The sequence below is a fragment of the Scyliorhinus torazame genome, chromosome 6 (genome assembly GCF_047496885.1).
Source record: "Scyliorhinus torazame isolate Kashiwa2021f chromosome 6, sScyTor2.1, whole genome shotgun sequence".
Taxonomy (NCBI): domain Eukaryota; kingdom Metazoa; phylum Chordata; class Chondrichthyes; order Carcharhiniformes; family Scyliorhinidae; genus Scyliorhinus; species Scyliorhinus torazame.
The window spans coordinates 312,447,087-312,469,866 of NC_092712.1; the positions used below are offsets into that span (position 1 = coordinate 312,447,087).

The 22,780-nt window shown below is 49.5% G+C and overlaps 1 protein-coding gene across 2 annotated transcripts in view; it reads left to right on the top strand.

The window, feature by feature from the left end:
• The window catches only part of limd1a (LIM domains containing 1a), an 83,574-nt gene that overhangs the window by 21,223 nt on the left and 39,571 nt on the right, over positions 1-22,780 (top strand). Inside the window, exon 2 of one of the 2 annotated variants that reach the window (XM_072510081.1) lies at positions 17,845-17,946. The exons of the other annotated variant lie outside the window; for it this stretch is intronic. Coding sequence (XP_072366182.1) covers positions 17,845-17,946 — 102 coding nt within the window. The remainder of the gene's footprint in view (positions 1-17,844; positions 17,947-22,780) is intronic. 2 annotated transcript variants of the gene reach the window in all.

Here is a 22,780-nt window from a genome sequence, read left to right on the forward strand (position 1 = left end):
GACTTGGGGTTTTGTCCACTCCCTGCCAACATCTCCAATATCTTGTCACTCCCTATGTCAATTTGTTCAAGAACCTCCATCTCTCTCCCTGAGTTCCACATATACCTCCTCATTCTTTTGGGTGAAGACAGATGTGAAGTGTTCGGTCAACACCCTACCAATGTCCCCTGGTTTCACCCACAGATTTCCCCCTTGGTCTCTAATTGGTCTTGCTCTTTTCCCTGGCTATCCTCTTCCCATTAATATACCCATAGAATATATTAGGATTTTCCCTACTTTTACCAGCCAGAGCTTTCTCATATCGCCTCTTTGCTCTCCTGATTGCTTTCTTAAGCTCCATCCTGTACTTTCTGTACTCTACTAATTCCTCTGCTGACTTGCTCCCGTTGTATTTGCTAAAAGCCTTGCTTTTCCTTCTCATTGTATCCTGATTATCTCTGGTCATCCATGGTTCTCTGGGCTTGTTACTCCTTCCTATCACTTTAGAGGGAACATGTTGGGTCTGTACCCTCTCCATTTCCTTTTTGAATGCTCCCCACTGCTCTTTTGTAGGTTTCCCCACAAGTAACTCTTTCCAGCCTCTCTCGGCCAGATCCTGCCTTATTTTACTAAAATCCGCTCTCCCCCAATCTCAAAACCTTTTTTTGCAACTGGTCTATTTCTTTGTCCTTAATAAGCATAAACTGCACCATGTTGTGATCGCTATCACTGAAATGCTCCCCCACCACCACCTCAACCACTGTCCGGCTTCATTCCCCAGAATTGGGTCCAGTACTGCACCATCCCTTGTCGGACCCTCTACATGTTGACCTAAAAGATTCTCTTGTATACATTTTAAGACCTCCACTTCATCTAAGCCCTATAGTGTTGAGAAAGTTGAAATCACCCAATATCATTATCCTATTGTTGATATTTTACACACCTCTGCGACGTACGCACATATTTGCTCCTCAGTTTCCCGCTGACTATCTGGGGTCTAGAGTAAACACCTAGCAATGTGGCTATCCCTATTTTATTCCTAAGCTCCATCCATAAAGCTTCATTTGATACTCCCTCGAAGATATAATTTCTCCTTACTGCAGTAACTAACTCCTCAACTAATAATGCAATATCTCCTCCTCTTTTACCCCCTCTTCTGTCTCGCTTGAAGATTCTATATCCCAGGATGTTGAGCTGCCAATCCTGCCCCTCGCTCTGCCATGTCTCTGTGATAGCTACTATATCACAATTCCACATGTCCATCCTCGCCCTTAACTCCTCTGTTTTACCTGTAATGCTCCTGGCATTAAAGTAGGGGCCATCTAACCTTGCCGTACTCCCTAGACACTTAATACAGCTGTTTTCCCTTTGACTTGAAGGCTTTACTGTATTATATTGTGTCCCTATTCTGCTAACAGTCTGTGTCCCCCTCCCCCTGCTGAATTAGTTTAAACTCCTCCCAACATCACTAGCAAACCCGCCTGCAAGGATGTTAGTCCCGCCTCTGGTTCAGATATAGACCGTCCCGTTTGTACAGGTCCCACCTTCCCCAGAAACAATCCCAGTGATCCAGGAATCTAAAACCCTCCTTCCTGCACCAACTTTTTAGCCGCGTATTCATCTGCTCTATTCTCCAATTTCTGTACTCGCTAACGCGTAGCTTTCCTCCCACAGTCCAAAGATGTGCAGGTCGGGTGGATTGACCATGCTAAATCGCCCCTTAGTGTCCAAAAGGTTAGGTTGGGTTTCGGGGATAGGGTGGAGGTGTAGGCTTAAGTAGGGTGCTCTTTCTAAGGGCCGGTGCAGACTCGATGGGCCGAATGACCTCCTTCCGTACTGTAAATTCTATGATTCTACCCTCTGAAAGAACACCCTACTAGGCCCACTCCCTAGGCCCACTACTAGGCCCACTAGGGGCTGTTTAGCAACAGGGCTAAATCGCTGGCTTTGAAAGCAGACCAAGGCAGGCCAGCAGCATGGTTCAATTCCCGTAACAGCCTCCCCGAACAGGCGCCGGAATGTGGCGACTAGGGGCTTTTCACAGTAACTTCATTTGAAGCCTACTTGTGACACTAAGCGATTTTCATTTCATTTCCCCCGCTCTATCTCCGTAACCCAGATTTATGAATTGAATTTAAATTCCATCCACTGCGATTGTGGGATTTGAGCCCTTGTCCCCAGAACATTAGAGTTTACTAGTCCAGGGATATTGCCATTTTGCCGCTGTCTCTCATGCAGCTATTGCACAGCTCAATGGAAAGAAGTGAGAGGGATTGGTCTTTCAATAAGCATTTCCAATGGTGAGAATGGGAGTTGGGGCTTAAAAGCCGTACATTGATGCACACACCCATTAAAGACGGCTCCAAGGCCAAGAATTTGCTTCTTCAAAACTCCATTCAGGCTTATTACCTCCACATTGATTTAAATACCAGGTCAAGATTCCTACTTGTCTTAACAATGGGGGATGTACATAGCCTTTTACTTGTTGCATGGAAAGTGTGAATCCCTTGCTTTTAACCGAACTGCAAAAGACGCAGAATCCGTATCGTTATCTCCGAGGCGTCCTCCCTCCCCTCCCCTCCCACCCAGAGTCACCCCCGGACCCTCCCAGTTCTCACTTGCAGGCGGCCCTCAGCAACATTACCCATCGACCCATATTCCGGTTTCCCGCTCTGACCACACCACGCGACCCCCCCCACCGCCCCTTCCACTTCCTTAGTGTTGTCAGATTCCTTGACCAGCACCAGGTAGGTCCTGAATGAGCCCTAATTTGCTCCAATTAAATATCAAGTCGACCAGTTAACCATTGGAGCGACCAAAACCATTGGGCTGGATTCTCCGTTTCTGAGCGTAAGGGTCGGTGCCAGCGGAGAATCCGTGGCGTTCCACTACGGAAAGGTCGGCGCGAAACCCACCCCATTCCGGTACCAGTGAGGGGCTAGCACCGGCGACGCGTGGAACACCCGCGGATCCCACGGGAAGCGGCCGGAGAATCGGTCGTGCTGGAAAACATATCATGGCCATGCTGGACCGTGTACCTGCCCATCCTGACCCCACAGCCCACCTCCTGCCCCCCCCCCCCCCAACCCGGCCCTGGCAGAAGCCCCCCCCCCCCGGCCATCGGCACGATCTCGGCCAAGTGTGGCGGCACTGGACACTGCCCTCAGCCGGCACACCAGGCCCCCGGCTGTTGGGACCACTTCTCCCGGGATTGGGGTACCAATTTTTAAAGGCAGCCCCACTCTTCCCACCCTTTGGGTCTCCCGTTGCGTCAGGACCCCCCCTCCCTAACTTCACCCAACGTACCTCTTCCGGGGTCCTCTAGCACCCCCTCATCCCACCTCTTATGGGCAAGGCCTCCCCCCCCCCCCCCCCCCCCCCCCTCAGGCCTGACCCCTGTATGGGCAACCTGGCATCTGGGTGCCTTGCCACTGCCAGCCTGGCACCCTGACAGTGCCAGGGTACCACCTTGCCCAATGCCTGACCACCTGGAGGCCTCAACCACCCAGCGAGACCCGTGCCCCCCCCCCCCCTGAGCTGCCATGCCGACTTTATGAATCAGCACCAAATGGTGGCCGGTTGAGGTCTCGCTGGCGACACTGCTGAATCCTGGGTCCCGGGAGAATTGGGTGAACGGAAATTCACATGAGCCTAATGGCCGCGCGATTCAACGTTTCATTGCGAATCTCGATGCAGGCCTCTCGTGAAATTCAACGGCCTCGACCCGGCACCAAGTTGGACGTGACGAGGCCGCTGAATCGTGTCCAATACGTCAGATATAGGAATCGATATTGGGAAATGATTAGACTGCTTCACTGCATTCATCCAAATTCGAGTAAGCGGTACTGTACGTGATCCAGAATTAGTACCAGTTAGACGCGAGTTAGCTTGGAAAGAATTTCGACCAGGCCATCGTCGCAAGTTGATCGTTTGGCTTTCCCAGTCACTCATGGCTGACGTTGTTACGTGGAGCCGAACCTTGAGGCGATTGAACAGTGGAAATAGCAGCCAAGAGAAATCTTTCCGTTGATTCTTTTCTTTTCAGGCACTGGTTTTGCTGTCAGGCAGAATCTGGGGTTATGGTTCACTGAAAGCCAGACAGAATGTACAGTAGCAACATCACTGCCGGAACCGGGAGAAATGTCTTGTCTTTCGACAGACGAGCTATATTTCTTCCTTGGTGTAGCTGTGCAGGTGTCAGATCCCGGGCGAGTGTTTATTCTCCCTTGTTCGGAATGGTGTTAACGTGGCTTTATGTGTAACAACAGTGCAATTAAATCAAGGATCATGTGGTTAACTCTTCTGTCCTGAGTATAACCGAGTAAAAACATTTTATAAGTTGCTTTACCTCCAATGCTCAATGCTCACAGTTACTGGATGCCAAGTTCTTGTTATGTTGGAGACCCTCACGAACATTTCTGCCGTGAGATGGGGACAGCCAAGTATAAGGAGTGGGAATCATAGGGTTTAAAAGGTCAGAGTCTGGGAACTCCACTCTGTTCAAACCTTTACACTTCAATATGGACATTGTATTATTTATAGTCCTTCCAGGTTGCGTGAGATACTCTAGCGTTAAGAGTGTTCTGGACCTTGAGGTTAATGTGGGACCGAGGAAACCGTACCGCCCACATTATGATGCGGCGAGTCGCACGAGTATAGTCGAGTGTAGTGGCGAGTCTGGTAGAATCGGCACGCTGGCACAGCGGTTAGCACTGCCGCCTCACAGTGCCAGGCACCTGCGTCCGAATCCTTGGGTGACTGTTGGTGTAGAGTTTGCACGTTCCCCTCTGTCTGCGCGTGTTTCCTCCGGGGTGCTCCGGTTTCCTCCCACAGATGTGCAGGTTAGGTGGACTGGCCGTGCTAAATTTCTCCTTGGTGTTCAAAGATGCGCAGCTTGGGTTATGGGGTTACAGGGATAGGGTGGGATGTGTGGGGGTCTGGATGGGGTGCTCTTTTTGAGGTCAGGGAAGGCTCGATGGGCCCTTCTGCACTTGTAGGGATTCTGTGAAGTCAGCATGAAGATGGCACTGAGTCAGGTTAAACAATTATTGTCGAACCATGGCCTCTAGGCCTCTTCATGACAGAACAAGGTGGCAGCAGGCGTAGGATGCCAACTATTCGTCTGACTGGAACAAAATGCCCCTCACCTGTAGACCTGAATACATGGCTGGAGATTGCAGTTGTGGGGACTGAGGGGCAGAAGGGTCCATTGTACAATGTCGAAGGGCTCCACCAGAGCAAGTGGAGGTCCATTGCCAGATCTGATCAAAAGCAGAGTCAAAGGACCCAGCCAGACCACAAAAGGGTGAGTAAAAAGGCTGAAATGAGTTTTTAGATGAGGCGCAATTATCGGGTAGCGCTGGCCAGGGTTGATTGATTTTCAGCCCAGATCCAGCGTCGATGTTGTAACACACGGCGTGAACAAAATGAAGCAAAAACAAAATCAGCATCAGTTTGACTCTGCAAGCTCAGGAAAGCAACTAGCCGGCCAGAGCAATTAATTCGAACCATTTTCTGCAGAATTGCTGAAGTTTTCAATGGCTCTCTAACCATGACTGGAACCGGCCTAATCCTGGTGGGCGTGGGAAGGGAAACAATTTGATTACTGAAGTGCCATTTCAAAAGAAAGTTAAAGCCATGCTCGCTGTGCTGAAAATAAATGTCCAGGGATGGTAAATCAACACCGTCAGATCAATCAAGGCAGATGGCGTGGCCGATCCAACCACCCTGCGCATCTTTGGGTTGTGGGGGTGAGACCCACGCAGACATGGGGAGAATGCACAAACTCCACACTGACAGTGATCCAGGGCCGGGATTCGATCCTGGATCCTCGGCGCCATGAGGCAATAGTGCTAACCACTGCGCCACTGTGCGGCTCCAGCGAAGAAGATTTTTAAGATGTATGGTAGCATCAGGCTTGAACAAGAAAACGGAGGCTGGACAAGTGAATACACTCTTCTATTCCGTAGGTCCAAATGCCAGACGAGGAATAAACGAATATTCTGATAACTTTGAGGAGTTCATGAAGTCCTTGAAACACCAACTTTGATCCAATAAACAATATTTTGGAGTGAGCAAAATTTTAGCAACAGCGTCCAAATGCCGAGGGAACCTGTAGCCACATTCATAAATGAGTTATACAAGGGCAGCACGGTGGCACAGTGCTTAGCACTGCTGCCTCACGGCGCCGAGGTCCCTGGTTCGATCCCGGCTCTGGGTCACTGTCCGTGTGGAGTTTGCACATTCTCCCCGTGTTTGCGTGGGTTTCGCCCCCACAACCCAAAAAATATGTGCAAGCTAGGTAAATTGGTCACGCTAAATTGCCCCTTAATTGGAAAAAATAAATTGGGTACTCTAAATTTAAAAAAATAAATTAATAAAAATAAATAAATAAATAAATGAGTTATACAGGTTGGTTAAAAACTCTGACTATGGTGACCTTAAGTTGGAGCTCATAGAGACTGAATAGTAATGGGAGTGGCTGACGATACTCTTTTGGATGTACTTCAATCTAAAGAAGACCTGACTTTTGGAGGGTGCGCAGTGGTCAGCATTGCCGCCTTGCGTCGGTCCAGGTGCCTGTTAATAGGGTCCAGTTGGCAGTTGTTTGTTCAGCGATGGTTCCTGCATACAGGAAAGGGAGGTGAAAGAAGCCGTCCCATCCCGATGGCGGACCCCTCCGCATCCAAGGCCCTTCAGTCAGGAATTCCACCCATCCTTCAATCCCTCTTCATTTTGAGCCCTGCTTCAAACCGGGCCGTCGACTTAGCCTTTGATCACCTTTTCTAATACCCCAGTCTGTCTTGACTTCTGACATTTTGAAGTGTCTTTGGAATGTCGTTCTTAATCAGAGGAGCTACGTGGTTGCGAAAACCTTGGCCGCAGTGATCGACCTCAGCCCTCCATTTTAACTTCCAGTTTCTCGTGCAGAGCAATAGCCTAAAGTCATAAAGCATCTGGACTGGGCGATCCTAACTGAGGGCGATGAGCGTTTGTGGAATGGGTTGGACGTTGGCATTTCGGTGGGCGGACATGTCTGCATTTGCGAGGGCAGCACGGTGGCCTAGTGGTGAGCACCGCTGCCTCACGGCGCCGAGGTCCCAGGTTCGATCCCGGCTCTGGGTCACTGTCGGTGTGGAGTTTGCACATTCTCCCCGTGTCTGCGTGAGTTTCGCCCCCACAACCCAAAAATGTGCAGAGTAGGTGGATTGGCCACGCTAAATTGCTCCCTTAATTGGAAAAAATAACTGGGTAATCTAAATTTATTTTTTTAAATGCCTGCATTTGCAGTTTTGGCTTATATTTTTCCCCTCGATTTTTTTTCTCTTTGGAACAAATAGGCCTTTGGTTTATTTCCAGCTTCCTCTACTTTCATCTAGAACCTCCTGCTTTTTTAAAATTTAATATTTCACTTTTTATTACATCTTACAATTTACAGTTTCTCCAAATAATCTGGCCTCTTGCGCACCCCTGATTTTAATTGGAGGTTGCATCTTTGGATGCCTGGACCCCAACCTCTGGAATTGCCTTTCTAAACCTCTTGTCCTCTCTACCCCTCCCTCCTCCTCTTCTAAGGCATGCCCCTTGCAGTAGGCTGTTGGTCACACACACCCTCACATCTCCTTCTGTGGTTCAGCGTCAAAATCAATTTGAAAATGCTCCTGTGACGTATCTTGAGATTTTACTACTCGAAAGGCACTATATGAATGCAGGTTGTTGCAATATACAAAGTGCTGCTGTAGCACAATAGGGGAGGTGGCTGAAGATGGGGCTCAGTGTTCCTGCATTCAGCGTGGAGAATCTCTGGAATGAGGTCGACCTGATAGGAAGGTGATGGCCTTGTACTATACCTGCTTTTAAACAAATCTCCACGCCAAACTAATTGAGTTTAAATGAATATTATGTTACTGTACTACTTAGGCAGATATTTGAGGATAAGATCCCTATAGGCTTGCAACTTGAGAATATTCCCTTAAAAGTAAAGACAAACTCTAAATTGGCAGCCCATTGGATGTTTGTTTTAAACGAAAAGTAATGTAAATAATCCTCCTCCTATGTGGAGCTGATTAGCTGTTTTATGAATTTCAATCTCTCAGCAAGCACGACCTCTCTTGCAATCAGGTTAGGAGTGGGGCATCTGTGTGGAGTTCATTCTAATTAAATCATTTTTATTGGTTTGCGATCTATTATGGTTGATATTTGTCACTTGCAATGGGGTCTTTCCTCTTTGAGCTGCGCTGTGTTTGAACAGATGAGTAAACACAGCAGGTTTGCTGGGATTAAGGACAAAGCCTTTTTCTGTGGACATATTAGGTAATGCATGAACACACACAGCACAATCTGCGCCTCGGCACAGATTTATGCACCAGGGTCTAATTTCCACTGCTGTTGAACTATTTAACACGTTCCCGTAAGGTTTAATTCTGCACTGTTACCAGCGTGTTTATTTTAAATCGGTTTACGATGGATTTAAGATGGTGCACGAAACAACCTTGCACAAACGCATTAACCGATAGAGTACCGGAGGGAATTAAATGTCGAGAAGATTGCGGTCCCTTCCATTCTGGGAGAATGCACGATCTAACTTAAATAAAACAATGCATGGACTAATGTTTCTGCCTGGAATGGGGACGAAATAAAAATGTTTTATTGGGTGTTGGACTTGGATCATACTTTTGATTATTCGGACCATAAATCAAACTAATATTTAATCCAGATGTGACCCTGGTGCTACTTGTGCCTGAAGGTCAGATCATATGCCCTCTTGTCATTGTGGAGCTCTCTTGCTTTGCACATGCTTTTAGGACATGTTAGAGTTCATTACGTTGTTTCAATATCTTTAGTCAAAACAGCAACTGCTCCACAAACCTAAATGGTAACGATGGTTTACCCCATAGTCAACAAACTTCCCCTTCAGTCCTCTGCCCAAAGGCGGGTCGACCCACAGCGCCACGACCTCCACCACCTAGCTGGAACGGGGATCGAACCCCATGCTGTTATCACCAATCTGATCCACCCTGGCTCTCTAGCCAACTGGCCCTCCAAATGATAAAGTTGCCAAGGTAGCATACACTCATGCATGCATGTTGTAGCCGGGAGCTATGGATAGTGACGTTGGAGCATTCGACCTTCTTTCCATTGCGTGGCTGACCAGGACTCTCTCTCCCACTCTTATCGCCTGTCCTTGGCCTGTGTTGTGGAGGATTTCTTAAGCTGGTTCTCCACCTGATGGTCTGCCTCTGATTCCGAGGCAGAGACACTGCCCACTGAATCGCAAGACCTCCGTCAACGAATTGCCAGAGGAAATTGGAGCAGGAGTAAGCAAAATAGCCTATCGAGTCTGTTCCACCATTCAACAATAATCTTTATTAGTGTCACAAGTAATCTTACATTAACACTGCAATGAAAGTGGGACTTCCGGTGACGGCGGGCGGGAGGCAGACACTGGAGGGCTCCTGCTCGGGAATAGATATTTTGGGGTGTTAATGCCCGGTTCCAGGGGCAACGGCAGCTGAAAAAGCTGTAAGAGGACACAGGGAGGAGAAATGTCCAAATTTGGGGGGAAAACGGCCGTGAAAAAGGGGGTTAATGAAAGTCCGCCGGTGAGTGATAAAGGCAGCGCAGGAACCGTAAGGAAAGCAGAGGCTGGAGCACCAGGGGAGGCCATATCGCTCACAGCAGAAGAAATGACCAAGGTGATGGTTGTGGAACTTGAAAAACAGTTCACAAAGCACATGGAAGTGATGAAGAAGGATATGGGGCGGTATTGAAAGTGCTGGTGGAGGAGGCGATTGCCCCGGTGAGGGCGGTGGTATCAAGCGCAGCGGCGGAGGTGCGGGAGCAAGGTGAGGCGCTGAAGCAAGTGGAAGAGGTATTATCGCAGCACAGTGACCAACTCACCTCGATGGCGAAGGAGTTGCAGAAGGTGACAGAGACCAACAAGGGTCTGCGAGCCAAAATGGAAGACCTGGAAAACAGATCCAGGCGGCAGAATCTGAGGATTGTGGGTCTGCCCAAAGGGGTGGAAGGCCCGAGGCCGACAGAGTATTTTGCCACGATGTTGGCGGAGCTATTGGGGGAGGGGGACGATTCCTCTCGATACGAACTGGATCGGGCTCATCGGTCGTGGAGGCCTATACCAAAGGCGAGTGAGCCGCCAAGAGTAGTAACTGTGTTTCCGTAGGTACAGTGTGAAGGAGATGGTCCTGTGCTGCGCAAAGCAGAAACAGGTGGTGCAGTGGGCTGGAGCTGGTATACGCATATACCAGGACTTTACGGTGGAGCTGGCGGGTGAAGAAGGCACTACATCAGCAGGGTGCAGTGGGGCATAGTATACCCAGCTAAGTTGAGGGTGACCTACAAATCCAAGAACATTTATTTTGGGACAGCGGAAGCGGCGGAGGAGTTTGCGAAGGCAGAAGGACTGTGGCAGAATTGAGAAATGGGACTGAGAGCGGGTCATGTACCGATGTAGCCTCATGTAACTTTATTGTTTCACTGCATGTTGGTGTATGTACTAAATGAGTCAACGCTGTATATTTGGACAAGGGACAAGTTGGGACTTTCATTTGCAATGATGGTTCTTTGGGGCTTGGGTGCGTCTGCAGGGTTTGTGTGGTAAAGGGGATTTCTTGGTTTCCCGGGGACCGGGCAAGGGGGAAGGAGACCCGGGCGGGGGGCCTCCACGCTGACCGGTTTAAGCCGGCCAGTGAACGGGAGTGCGGTGGGGGGGAGGGGCTGCGGCCATCGGAGCCCGGCAGAGCAGGTTCTGATGAGTCTAGCCGGGGTGAAAAGTTGGGGGAAGGAACCGGGGTTGGGGGGAGGAGTTTACAAGAGGAAGTGGAGGGGAGGAGACTGGGGGGGGGGGGGGGGGGGGGGGGGTGTCTACAATTCATGGGTGCCATTCATGGTACTCTTTCGGGGATTGGATGGCATTGAATATTAGGGGGGGGGGGGGGGGGTTGAGGGGTGGACTGTATATGTCAACGGTGACCAGGGGCGATTCCTGATTTTTTTTTCCACCTTGGGAGGTTTTGTTTTATTTGATGCTTATATTGTCAGGTGGGCCGTTGTTTGGGGGTTGGTGGGAGGATGAGATCGTTGTTAATAAGGGGATTGACATTATTGTATTCAGTACCGTTTACTGTTTGTTGGTGGGGTGTAAATTCTGAAGAAAATGTGAAAATGGAGAATAGAAATATTTTTTAAAAACAAAACACTGCAATGAAGTTACTGTGAAAAGCCCCTAGTCGCCACACTCTGGCGCCTGTTCGGGCACACTGAGGGAGAATTCAGAATGTCCAATTCACCTAACGGGCACGTCTTTCAGGACTTGTGGGAGGAAACCGGAGCACCCGGAGGAAACCCACGCAGACACGGAGAGAACGTGCAGACTCCGCACAGACAGTGACCCAAGCCGGGAATCGAACCTGGGACCCTGGCGCTGTGAAGCAACTGTGATAACCACTGTGCCACCGTGCCTCCAATATGATCATGACTGATCCTCTACCTCAACTACCCTATCCCAGATGACCCCTGTATCCCTTAATATTCAAAAATCAACAGAATACACGGAACAGAGTATCCACATTCCTCTGGGTTAGAGAATTCCTAAATCCACAACCTTCTGAGTGAGGAAATGTCTCCTCATCTCTGTCCCAAATGGCTGACCTTTTGTCCTGACCCCTGGTTCTAAACTCCCCAGCCTATATTAAAGAAGGAACGCATTTCAAGACTGGTTGAGCACCTCATGCTTGTATTTACGTTCTGAGCTGAGCACTGAGCATGCAACACCTTCATTGATACTTAAACAGGAATCCTTGAAAATTGAACTCCGCCCTCCCTTCCACCCAAGATTTATGGCCGGTATTAATTCAGGACTGAGTATTAACCATTAGTGACACTAACCAGCCTGACCTGGCGAGACATCATGAAATAAGCCTTTGACATTTCAAGCTTGTGTTTGGATAGATCAGGAAATTAATTAACTTTGTTTTTGTAAAACTGCTCATTGAAATTAGTTCCACTTGATTTGGTTGCTTAGACCCAGTGCTCGCAACGTGCCTGGCTATTGCACTGCTCACCTCCTGGGAGGGTCCTGGGAGCCCTCCGATGCTGCTCTATACAGCTGCAGAATACATTGTGGGAAGCACTTGCTGAACGTATCAGATTTTGTTGGTGGGCGATGACAGACTTAAGGCCGGGATTTACCACGCCAGCCAAGCCCATCGCTTTCTGGCGTGACTGGAAGACCCCGGTTGTGGGCAGGGCCGGAAAGCACTCCAGCCTATGTTTCTGTCTGAAGAAGTCACCGAGAACATAGAACATACAGTGCAGAAGGAGGCCATTTGGCCCATTGAGTCTGCACCGACCCACTTAAGCCCTCACTTCCACCCTATCCCAATAACCCCTCCTATCCTTTTTGGTCACGAAGGGCAATTTATCATGGCCAATCCACCTGACCTGCACGTCTTTGGACTGTGGGAGGAAACCGGAGCACCCAGAGGAAACCCACGCAGATACGGGGTGAATGTGCAGACTCCGCACAGACAGTGGCCTAGCGGGGAATCGAACCTGGGACCCTGGCGCTGTGAAGCCGCAGTGCTAGTGTCATGTGAGAGTCCCTTTAAGAAATGGATGTCTAAGCAATGTACCTTTAAGAAATGGAGCTGATCATATTACTGAAGTGATGTCAGAGGGTGGGGGGAGCTGAGCTCACTTCTGCTTTTTTGCGCTTCAGTTTGAGAAGGCAGCTGGGAGTGTGTGTGTTTTGCTGAGAGCTGCAGGAAGAAACACGGAGCTGGTCTGTTGATTTCTGAAATCCAAAGACTATAAATATATTGAATGTGACCTAATGTCTGTTTTTGAAGGTTTGAAGTCTTTTGGATGTTTAAAGGAACAGTTTGAAGGATTATTTAGTGTTGTAGTCTTTTGGGGTTATCTTTGAAGTAATGGGTGTTAAGATATTCAATATTTGTTTTAAAAAGGTTAACTTGAGTTCATAGGATAAACATTGTTTTGTTTTAAAAACCACTTGTCCATTTCTGCTGTACCACACCTGGAGAGCACGCCGTGTGCTTCCCACACCACAATCTATTAAAAGTTGTGGGTCGGTTGACCTCCATGAAACACTTTGGGGTTCTGTAAACCCGGTCACATAACACTAGCCACTTGTGCTACCGTGCTGCCCTATTGCTCTAATTCTGCTCTCTGGCACATCCCCCGGAATCGGCCTCTAATTAACGACTGGGTTAAGTTACAGACACTATGTAAAGCCAGGTTGTCTGTGTGGCGGACATTGCTGGATTCCACAAATACTGAGTAATGAAAGGATCTGGTGCAGAGCTAAAAACATCAACTGAACATAAATGTTTGATATTGGCCATTGACGTGAGGATATTCCTAATAACCCCGATGTTTAAATTCTATTATGACATTGATTCCATCAGTGGATGTAGTGTTGTCAACTGGTAGAAAGATGTCCCCTTTATGCTTTGTATAGTGAAATCGTAAATGTTCGTACAACGGATATATTAATGTTTCATTGCAAATGGCAAAAGGTTAAACTCCCCCAAGGTTATTTGCTACATTGACATCATTTGTAAAGTTGTGATGTGAAGTTGGGGTGCCTGTAAAGTTTTGTGCAGATGTTCCTCTTGCATTCAGCCAGTCCCTTCAAATATAAGAGATCTTCCCCCGAGGTGCTCCACAGGAACACCCTCAAGCACAAATTGCCACCAAGCCAGAGAAGGTGACGTTGAGACGGACGACCAAAAGCCTGGTCAGAGAGGTAGATTATAAGGAGGAGAGGAAGGAGTTTACAGGGGGAATGCTAGAGCTTTGGGCCTTGGCACAAAGGCACGACTGTCAACGATGGCACCATTGGCATCAGTGTCATGATATGCAAACACGCACATAATGATATACAGACAGGCAGCTAATGAACACAGAGAACAGGACATGACCAATGAGCAGGCAGGACACTCGGGGTGGGGGGGGGTGAGGTGGGGGGGGTGAGGTGGGGTGGTGGGGGGGGTGAGGTGGGGGGGGTGAGGTGGGGTGGTGGGGGGGGTGAGGGGTGTGGGGGTGGGAGGGGGGGTGGGGGGGGTGAGGGGGGGGGGGAGGGTGAGGGGGGGTGGGGTGGGGGGGGAGGGTGAGGGGGGGTGGGGTGGGGGGGGAGGGTGAGGGGGGGTGGGGTGGGGGGGGGAAGGTGAGGGGGGGTGGGGTGGGGGGGAGGGTGAGGGGGGGTGGGGTGGGGGGGGAGGGTGAGGGGGGGTGGGGTGGGGGGGAGGGTGAGGGGGTGTGGGGGTGGGGTGGAGGGTGGGGGGGTGTGGGGGTGGGGTGGAGGGAGGGGGGGTGGGGGTGGGTGGGGGGGGGTGGAGGGGGGGTGAGGGGGGGTGGGGGGGGGTGGAGGGAGGGGGGGTGGGGGGGGGTGGAGGGAGGGGGGGTGGGGGTGGGTGGGGGGGGGTGGAGGGAGGGGGGGGGGGTGGGTGGGGGGGGGTGAGGGGGGGGGTGTGGGGGGGGGGGGTGAGGGGCGGGGGGGGGGGTTCTCTCTTACAGTTACTGAACGGGTGTAAAGCAGAGACAAAAGCCCCAGTGTAAAATACTGCAGGCAGCATTGAGAAAGTGATAAATGTTTCTTTTCCAAACTCACTTGTTGCATGTAACATTTTTTCTAATTTATTTGTGTGCCTAGCTGTCTGTGTGTGTGTGTGTGTGTGTGTGTGTGTGTGTGTGTGTGTGTGTGTGTGTGTGTGTGTGTGTGTAGTCTCTGTCTGTTTTTGTGTGTGTGTGGGGGGGGTTGTCTTATCTGTGTGTGGGAGGTGTGTTCATGTGTGCCTAACTGTGCGTTCGTGTGGGTGGGAGGTCTGTCTGTGCGTGTTGGGTGGGTGGTCTGTCTGTGCGTGTTCGTGTGGGGTGGGTCTGTCTGCGTGTGTGTTCGTGTGGGGTGGGTTGGTCCGTCTGTCTGTCTGTGCGTGTTCATGTGGGGTGGGTGGGTCTCTCTGTCTGTGCGTGTTCGTGTGGGGTGGGTGGGTCTGTCTGTCTGTGCGTGTTCGTGTGGGGTGGGTTGGTCCGTCTGTCTGTGCGTGTTCGTGTGGGGTGGGTGGGTCTGTCTGTCTGTTCGTGTGGGGTGGGTGGGTCCGTCTGTCTGTGCGTGTTCGTGTGGGGTGGGTGGGTCTGTCTGTGCGTGTTCGTGTGGGGTGGGAGAGTCTGTCTGCGTGTTCGTGTGGGGTAGGTGGGTCTGTCTGTCTGTGCGTGTTTATGTGGGGTGGGTCCGTCTGTGCGTGTTCGTGTGGGGTGGGTTGGTCCGTCTGTCTGTGCGTGTTCGTGTGGGGTGGGTGGGTCTGTCTGCGTGTTCGAGTGGGGTGGGTGGGTCTGTCTGTCTGCGTGTTCGTGTGGGGTGGGTTGGTCCGTCTGTCTGTGCGTGTTCGTGTGGGGTGGGTTGGTCCGTCTGTCTGCGTGTTCGTGTGGGGTGGGTCTCTGCGTGTTCGTGTGGGGTGGGTGGGTCCGTCTGTCTGTGCGTGTTCGTGTGGGGTGGGTCTCTGCGTGTTCGTGTGGGGTGGGTGGGTCCGTCTGTCTGCGTGTTTGTGTGGGGTGGGTGGGTCCGTCTGTCTGCGTGTTTGTGTGGGGTGGGTGGGTCTGTCTGTCTGCGTGTTCGTGTGGGGTGGGTGGGTCCGTCTGTTTGTGCGTGTTCGTGTGGGGTGGGTGGTTCCATCTGTGAAACAGCTTTTACAGAAGCCTCCTCACAGTAGAGTGTTTCCCCCCCCCCCCCCCCCACCCACTCAATTAACTTGCCGTAATCCACCTGATTTAAAAAAATGTTTCCTGGAGTCAAGTGGTGCATGCCTGAGAATATGATAGTTAATGCCTTGTGTGAACACCATTTAATATTCTGCCAAGCGGCAGGTAACCAGCAAAACCCGCCAACACGCGATGCTAATGTACACCGTTTAATATTTGATTTGATTTATTTTCACATGTACCAAGGGCAATGTGTCCAAGTTTGCAGATGACACTAAGATAAGTGGTAAAGCAAAAAGTGCAGAGGATACTGGAAGTCTGCAGAGGGATTTGGATAGGCTAAGTGAATGGGCTAGGGTCTGGCAGATGGAATACAATGTTGACAAATGTGAGGTTATCCATTTTGGTAGGAATAACAGCAAAAGGGATTATTATTTAAATGATAAAATATTAAAACATGCTGCTGTGCAGAGAGACCTGGGTGTGCTAGTTCATGAGTCGCAAAAAGTTGGTTTTCAGGTGCAACAGGTGATTAAGAAGGCAAATGGAATTTTGTCCTTCATTGCTAGAGGGATGGAGTTTAAGACTAGGGAGGTTCTGCTGCAATTGTATAAGTTGTTAGTGAGGCCACACCTGGAGTATTGTGTTCAGTTTTGGTCTCCTTACTTGAGAAAGGACGTACTGGCACTGGAGGGTGTGCAGAGGAGATTCACTAGGTTAATCCCAGAGCTGAAGGGGTTGGATTACGAGGAGAGGTTGAGTAGACTGGGACTGTACTCGTTGGAATTTAGAAGGATGAGGGGGGATCTTATAGAAACATATAAGATTATGAAGGGAATAGATAGGATAGATGCGGGCAGGTTGTTTCCACTGGCGGGTGAAAGCAGAACTAGGGGGCATAGCCTCAAAATAAGGGGAAGTAGATTTAGGACTGAGTTTAGGAGGAACTTCTTCACCCAAAGGGTTGTGAATCTATGGAATTCCTTGTCCAGTGAAGCAGTAGAGGCTCCTTCATTAAATGTTTTTAAGATAAAGGTAGATAGTTTTTTGAAGAATAAAGGGATTAAGGGTTATGGTGTTCGGGCTGGAAAGTGGAGCTGAGTCCACAAAAGATCAGCCATGATCTCATTGAATGGTGGAGCAGGCTCGAGGGGCCAGATGGCCTACTCCTGCTCCTAGTTCTTATGTTCTTATGTACCGAAGTACAGTGAAAAGTATATTTCTGCAGCCGAGGGAACCTACGCAGTACGTACATAATAGACACCGGAATAATCTACAGGGAACATTGACAAATGGTACATCGATAAAACAGCTTCTGTTTTTTTCAATGGCGTGTTGTACATCTTTGTGCCAACACACTTCATGTGGGAGATTTGAGAATTGCGGCGAATAGCATGGACTTATTTAAGGGGAATTTGCAGAAGTGTTAATGAAGGTGAAAGGGTTTGCCGATGGGCGAGGTGCAATGGAATAGAGGGAGGGCTGTGTGGATCATCAATACTGGCATGGACCAGCTGGGCTGAATGGCCTGTTTCTGGACTGAAAATTCAATCAGTCACTTTGGCAGAGGTGAACTTGAATCTTGCTGAAAAGGGGCATGCTGCCGAAGCTTTTCATCTTGCACTCATCAGTAGAAGCGCTACATTTCAAACAATCCCAACAATTCAATGTCATTTAAAAAATAAAAATAAAAATTTGTGTGAATTGTGTGCTGTTGGAGCTAGTGAATGGAACACATTATATTTAGGGCCTTGGTGTCAGGGACTCTGCGGGGAGGTGTAGTGTTGTACTCACTAAAGTTAATGGAACGCTGCCCAGCCTAGATAGAGCCAGATGTGTGGCAGAAGGGGAAACTGAAATGAAGTATTTAATGAGCCTTTTTTCTTTCCTAACTTGCTTGTAGAACACGCAAGCTGCTACTTGTTTTGAAATATCGTTGTGCCAAAGTATGTTGCCACTTCCGCACGGTGCGCGTTCTCAGCTGCCCCCTTGAAGTGGCGCTTTTATTAAAATGTTATTGGCGCTACGTACTGGCTGCTTTCATGACTGCTCTACGTTCATGTTGTTGACATTCCTGCCATGGACGGGAACTAACTCGAACATTTCCTGTCGCTTTTCTTACAGGAACGTGTGTGAAGTGCAGCAAAGCGGTTTATGGAGCACAGCAGGCCTGTCAGGCTATGGGGAACCTGTATCACGACACCTGCTTCACCTGCAGCGCCTGCAGTAAGTAACTCCTCAGCAGCGATGTGTTGGGATTGAGTGCCCCGTCACGGGCAGGGCGACCGGCCTGTTTGGAAACTTACCTCGGAATAACTCTGCCTCACAACTGCCCCTCGATTGTTTGAACTTGTAAGAATCAATGCAACTCTCCGGAGAAGGCCATTCAGCCCCGCAAGGCTGTGCTGGTTGAGGAGCAACCCCCTTCACCATACTTTCTCCTTCGCATATCTACAAAATTCCTTTTTGAATACACTACACTCACTTAAACATTTCATTATCCTAACTTCCTCAACCATACAAACAAAATCATAGCAGTTTATACACATTTTTCCTGGCTTGGCAGTCAAGCTCAGGATCGTACAATTTGCTCATTTCTTTACATTTCTTTATTTACAATAAAACCGCAAATGAATGCTCTTTATTATAGATCGCGGGGGTCGGGGGTCTGGTTGTATCCGAAAATAGGGGATCTGATCCTATATACCGGGGTTCGAGCGCGGTAGGCTCTCCTTCTCCATTTCCTTAGACGCATAGTCTGTACGATGCAGCAGAGTATCGCCAATACCAGTAAGGTTTCTATTACATATGACAGAGTACCAGGTTATAAACCTGGCACACCAAGATGGTGCGGTGTCGCTGGTGACTGGGCTCTGGGTACTGTGGGGAAGTGAAACATTAACGGCTGGGGGGCTTGAGGTCATGGGGTTCGCGTTCACGCGCAACCAAATGTCCATAAAGATGAGCCATCCGCAGGATATCCTCATGGTGCTGCTTCTTTTCTTTTCTTCTCCGGTCCTGGAGCTTCTGGAGTTCTGTGGAAACAAGCATAGTGTCTGTAACTATCTTGGTTTAACATCTCGTACGATAGTCTGTCTGTCCTTTAGTGCCAATTACTCCCTTTATAATTGGTCACTATGTGTGACTCCCTCATTTCTTTTTCTTCAAAACCGAATTTTAGGACAAGACACACTTCCAAATAATGAACCTCGCGCAACCCCTCGCCTTGCAAGCCCCCTCGCCGCGCACGCTCCTGGCCCAGCATTGTTGCGGATTTTCTCCTTGGTTCAATTGCTCTGTTTTATTACCTTTGCTCTCGAGTCGCCAGGTATCTTTATGATACCGCCACGAGGTTCAAGTCCGAGTAATGATCAATAACCCAATACACCGATTAGTAAGATTTAAATCAAAGCACATTTATTATACACAGTAATCACTACTCATGCACAAATTCTACGTCTAAGCTACTTCTACAACTAACAGGCCTATACTTAACTTTGGACTGGCCCACCAGGTCAGGGAAACAAATGGCCTTTCGTTCGGGTTCTGAGCCTGCGGGATTCTAAGTTGGTACGGATTGGTAGCTAGGAGCGCCTATCTCGTAGCAAGCGTTGAATTAAGACTTACGGGCTTTCGGCGGTCACTGCACCGGTCACGGTCAATGTTGGTTCGTGTTGGTGGGTGACCAGGGCAGGAAGAAGAGCTGAAGAGGAGCTGCTGAAGAGTGAAGAGAGCGATTTGAACTTGGGGCTTAACTCTTATAGTCCCCAGGGGCTTCCCACCTTTCGGGGCGGACCATGTACCTGGTCCCAAGTGATTGGACTTTGTCCCAATCGCTTGGTTCGATTTTCTCCAATACTGGAGCGGTTCCCTGATCGATGGGCGGTCTTGAGGTGCTCGTTCACCTCCTTTGTGTTGGCTCCTGCTGGCGCCGAGGAGTCTGGCTTTGCTTTGTGTGTCAGAAATGTTACTTATTGTTCCCGGGGATTGCTCATCAGTATGCAGATGGCTGCTACCTTGTTATGCTGATGGTCGCTGGTATCAATGTTGTCTGGTTTTTGCAGAGTTAAATACACAGCAAACCTGCAACAGCTGGTTTCTGTCTTGTTGGCTGATTTTCCCATCAGCCTTTGCCGTTCGCCATTTTAAATCGGGAGTTGGCCACTTTAGGTGGCTACAGCATCTGGGGTATTTTGCTCTTATTTTAGCTTCCTGTGTAGGTCCAGCTTAACCTTTCGGCTGTTGTGCCCGGTGCTTTCTGTTTACAAAGGCCTGGGTCCCAGATGCTGAGATCCCTGTGGCGGTACATAATTCACACTCCCAGAGCAAGATCAGTGTTGCCATCATGCGACGCTGAATCCTAAACCGGCCAAGGCATTGTCGAGGAGTGTCGAAGGGAAGGGATGTCCGCTCGGCTGGTACCCGGGGTGAGGGTCTTCAGTTACGTGGCGAAGCTGGAAAAGTTGACCTCCCTCGAGCAGAGAAGGCTAAGAGGAGATTTAATGGAGGCATTCAGAATTGCGAAGGGTTTGCAGAGAGTAAATAAACAGAAACTGTTTCCTGAGGCAGAGACACTGACACAAATTAACGAGATTGGCAAAAGAATCCGAGGTGACGTGAATTCATTATTTGCGCAGAGTGTTACTGTGATCTACAATGCACTGTCTGAAAGGATGGTAGGCGAAGAGTTGGTGAGTAACATTTAAAAGAGAAATGCTTGAAGGGAGAAACAGGGCTCTGCGGAAAGAGCCAGGGTGTAATTAATTGGACAGCACCAACAATGAACCAGCATGGGTTACGGTGGTCTACATGGCCTTTTATGCTATAAATCCTATCCATATTGCTACATTCTCTTTAATATGATGTGACTTCAAGTTTCTATCTGGTAAACACTTTTGAAAACCTGCCAGCACAAGGTTCACCGCAGTTCCTTTTGTCGACAATCTTGTTTGCTCCTCTCGCTCCATCGCTAGTCTGTGCACCCAGATCGAGATGAGCTCTCCCTTAACCACAGCCTTCAGTGCCTCCCTCAGCACCCCGGCAGAGACTGCCCCTGTGTCGTTCTGATCCACATCGTCACAAATGGCCCCTTCCAACCTCAGATGTTCCCTTATCTGCGAAGAGACCAACATCCAGTCTCCACTGGGGTCTGCAAGGGGATGGTTTTTCCACCCGCAGGATCACTTGGTGCGGAATGTGGTCAGGCACCACGATCGCCGAGTAATTTGTCCCTGCCACTCGTAAAATCAACGTCTTATCTAAAACAAAAGATTTTATGCGGGAATAACACTTGTGAACATGTGAAAAGAAAGAAAACCCCCTCGGCTTGGCTCTCCCAAAATGCCATGGATCCACACCACCCATAAGCTTCATGAATCTCGACAGCTCCCCCGCCATCACAGATATCCTCCTGCATCTCGAACATGAGCGATCCCGCTCCAGGCCCGAGATTGTAGCTGCCTCCGAGGATTAATCTCTTGTGTGTGTATCCAGATCTGAGATCCGGGACAGAACCCGCCTCACAAAATTTACATCATCCCAGTTTGGGGCGTATATACTTCATAGCACTACCCGCGAGCCCTTCAACCAGCCACTGCCCAGCACCAATCTTCCACTCGGATCAGCAATAATTCAGAAAGACGCCCTCTTACTTATTTTTTAAAATAAATTTTAGAGTACCCAATTATTTTCTTTTCTAATTAAAGGACAGTTTAGCGTGGCCAATCCACCTACCCTGCACATCTTTGGATTGTGGGGGCGAAACCCACGCAAACACGGGGAGAATGTGCAAACTCCACACGGACAGTGACCCAGAGCCGGGATCGAACCTGGGACCTCGGCGCCGTGAGGCAACGGGGCTAACCCACTGCGCCACCGTGCTGCCCCCTGAGTGGTAGTCCTGACCAACCCACCCCTTTATCCATCTTATCTGGTCTGCCACCTTTTAAGTGAGTCTCCCAGAGAAGCATCAAGTCCACAATCTGGTTCTTCAGACGAGCAAAATATCGCCCAAACCCGATCAAAAAAATAACCACTATCCCGCCCTCCACATCTTCCCAAACCCAGAACGTCAAACACTCCTCAATAAAAAGAAAACCGGAAGGAGAATCATAGAGAAGAACATAACAAAGATACAGAAATTCACAGCAACCAAACTATCAACAATGTCATCAACGGCACAGAACAACCACATTTTAATTTTAATTTTTTTATTTTAAGAGTACCCAATTCATTTTTTCCAATTAAGGGCCAATTTAGCGTGGCCAATCCACCTAACCTGCACATTTTTGGGTTGTGGGGGCGAACCCCACGCAGACATGGGGAGAATGTGCAAACTCCACACGAACAGTGACCCAGAGCCGGGATCGAACCTGGGACCTCAGCGCCGTGAGGCAGCAGTGCGAACCCACTGCGCCATCGTGCAGTGAACAACCACATTTTAACATATTTACAGATTTTCAATTCCCTGGTCCCGAGGAAACTTGCCCGCCTCCTCGGGGGTGTCTGAAATGTGCTCCTGGTCTTGAAAGATGATCCACACGCAGGCCAGATACAGCATTCCAAATCTCACCCCTTCCTTATGCAGGACCGCCTTGACGTTGTTGAATCTGGCCGGCGTTTAGCCAGTTCCGTACCCCGCTTCCCTCCCATGAGCTCTTCTTCGCCTGCCTGGCCCACGTCCGAATTATTTCCTTGTGCAGGAAACGGTGCCGGCGCACCACCTGCGCCCTTGGCTGCTCGCTCACCTTCAGCTTTCTCCCCAGCGCTCTGTGTGCACGATCAATCTCCGGGGGGAAACCTTCTCGCCTCCCAGCTTCTGCAGCATCTGTGCGACATGCTCCGAGAATTGTGAGCCCTCCATTCGGATATTTTGCCGATGCTCGTGATTCTCCAACTCGTCAACCTTGTCACTTACTTTTTTGAAGCTGTCAGCCACCAAGGAAAGCACTGCTTCCACCAAGGACAGCCGGTCCTCGTGGTCGGCATCAGACTCCTCCATTTTCTGGAGCTACGCACCCTGAGCCTCTAGTTTACTTGACTCTCACCACTGCGATCTTAA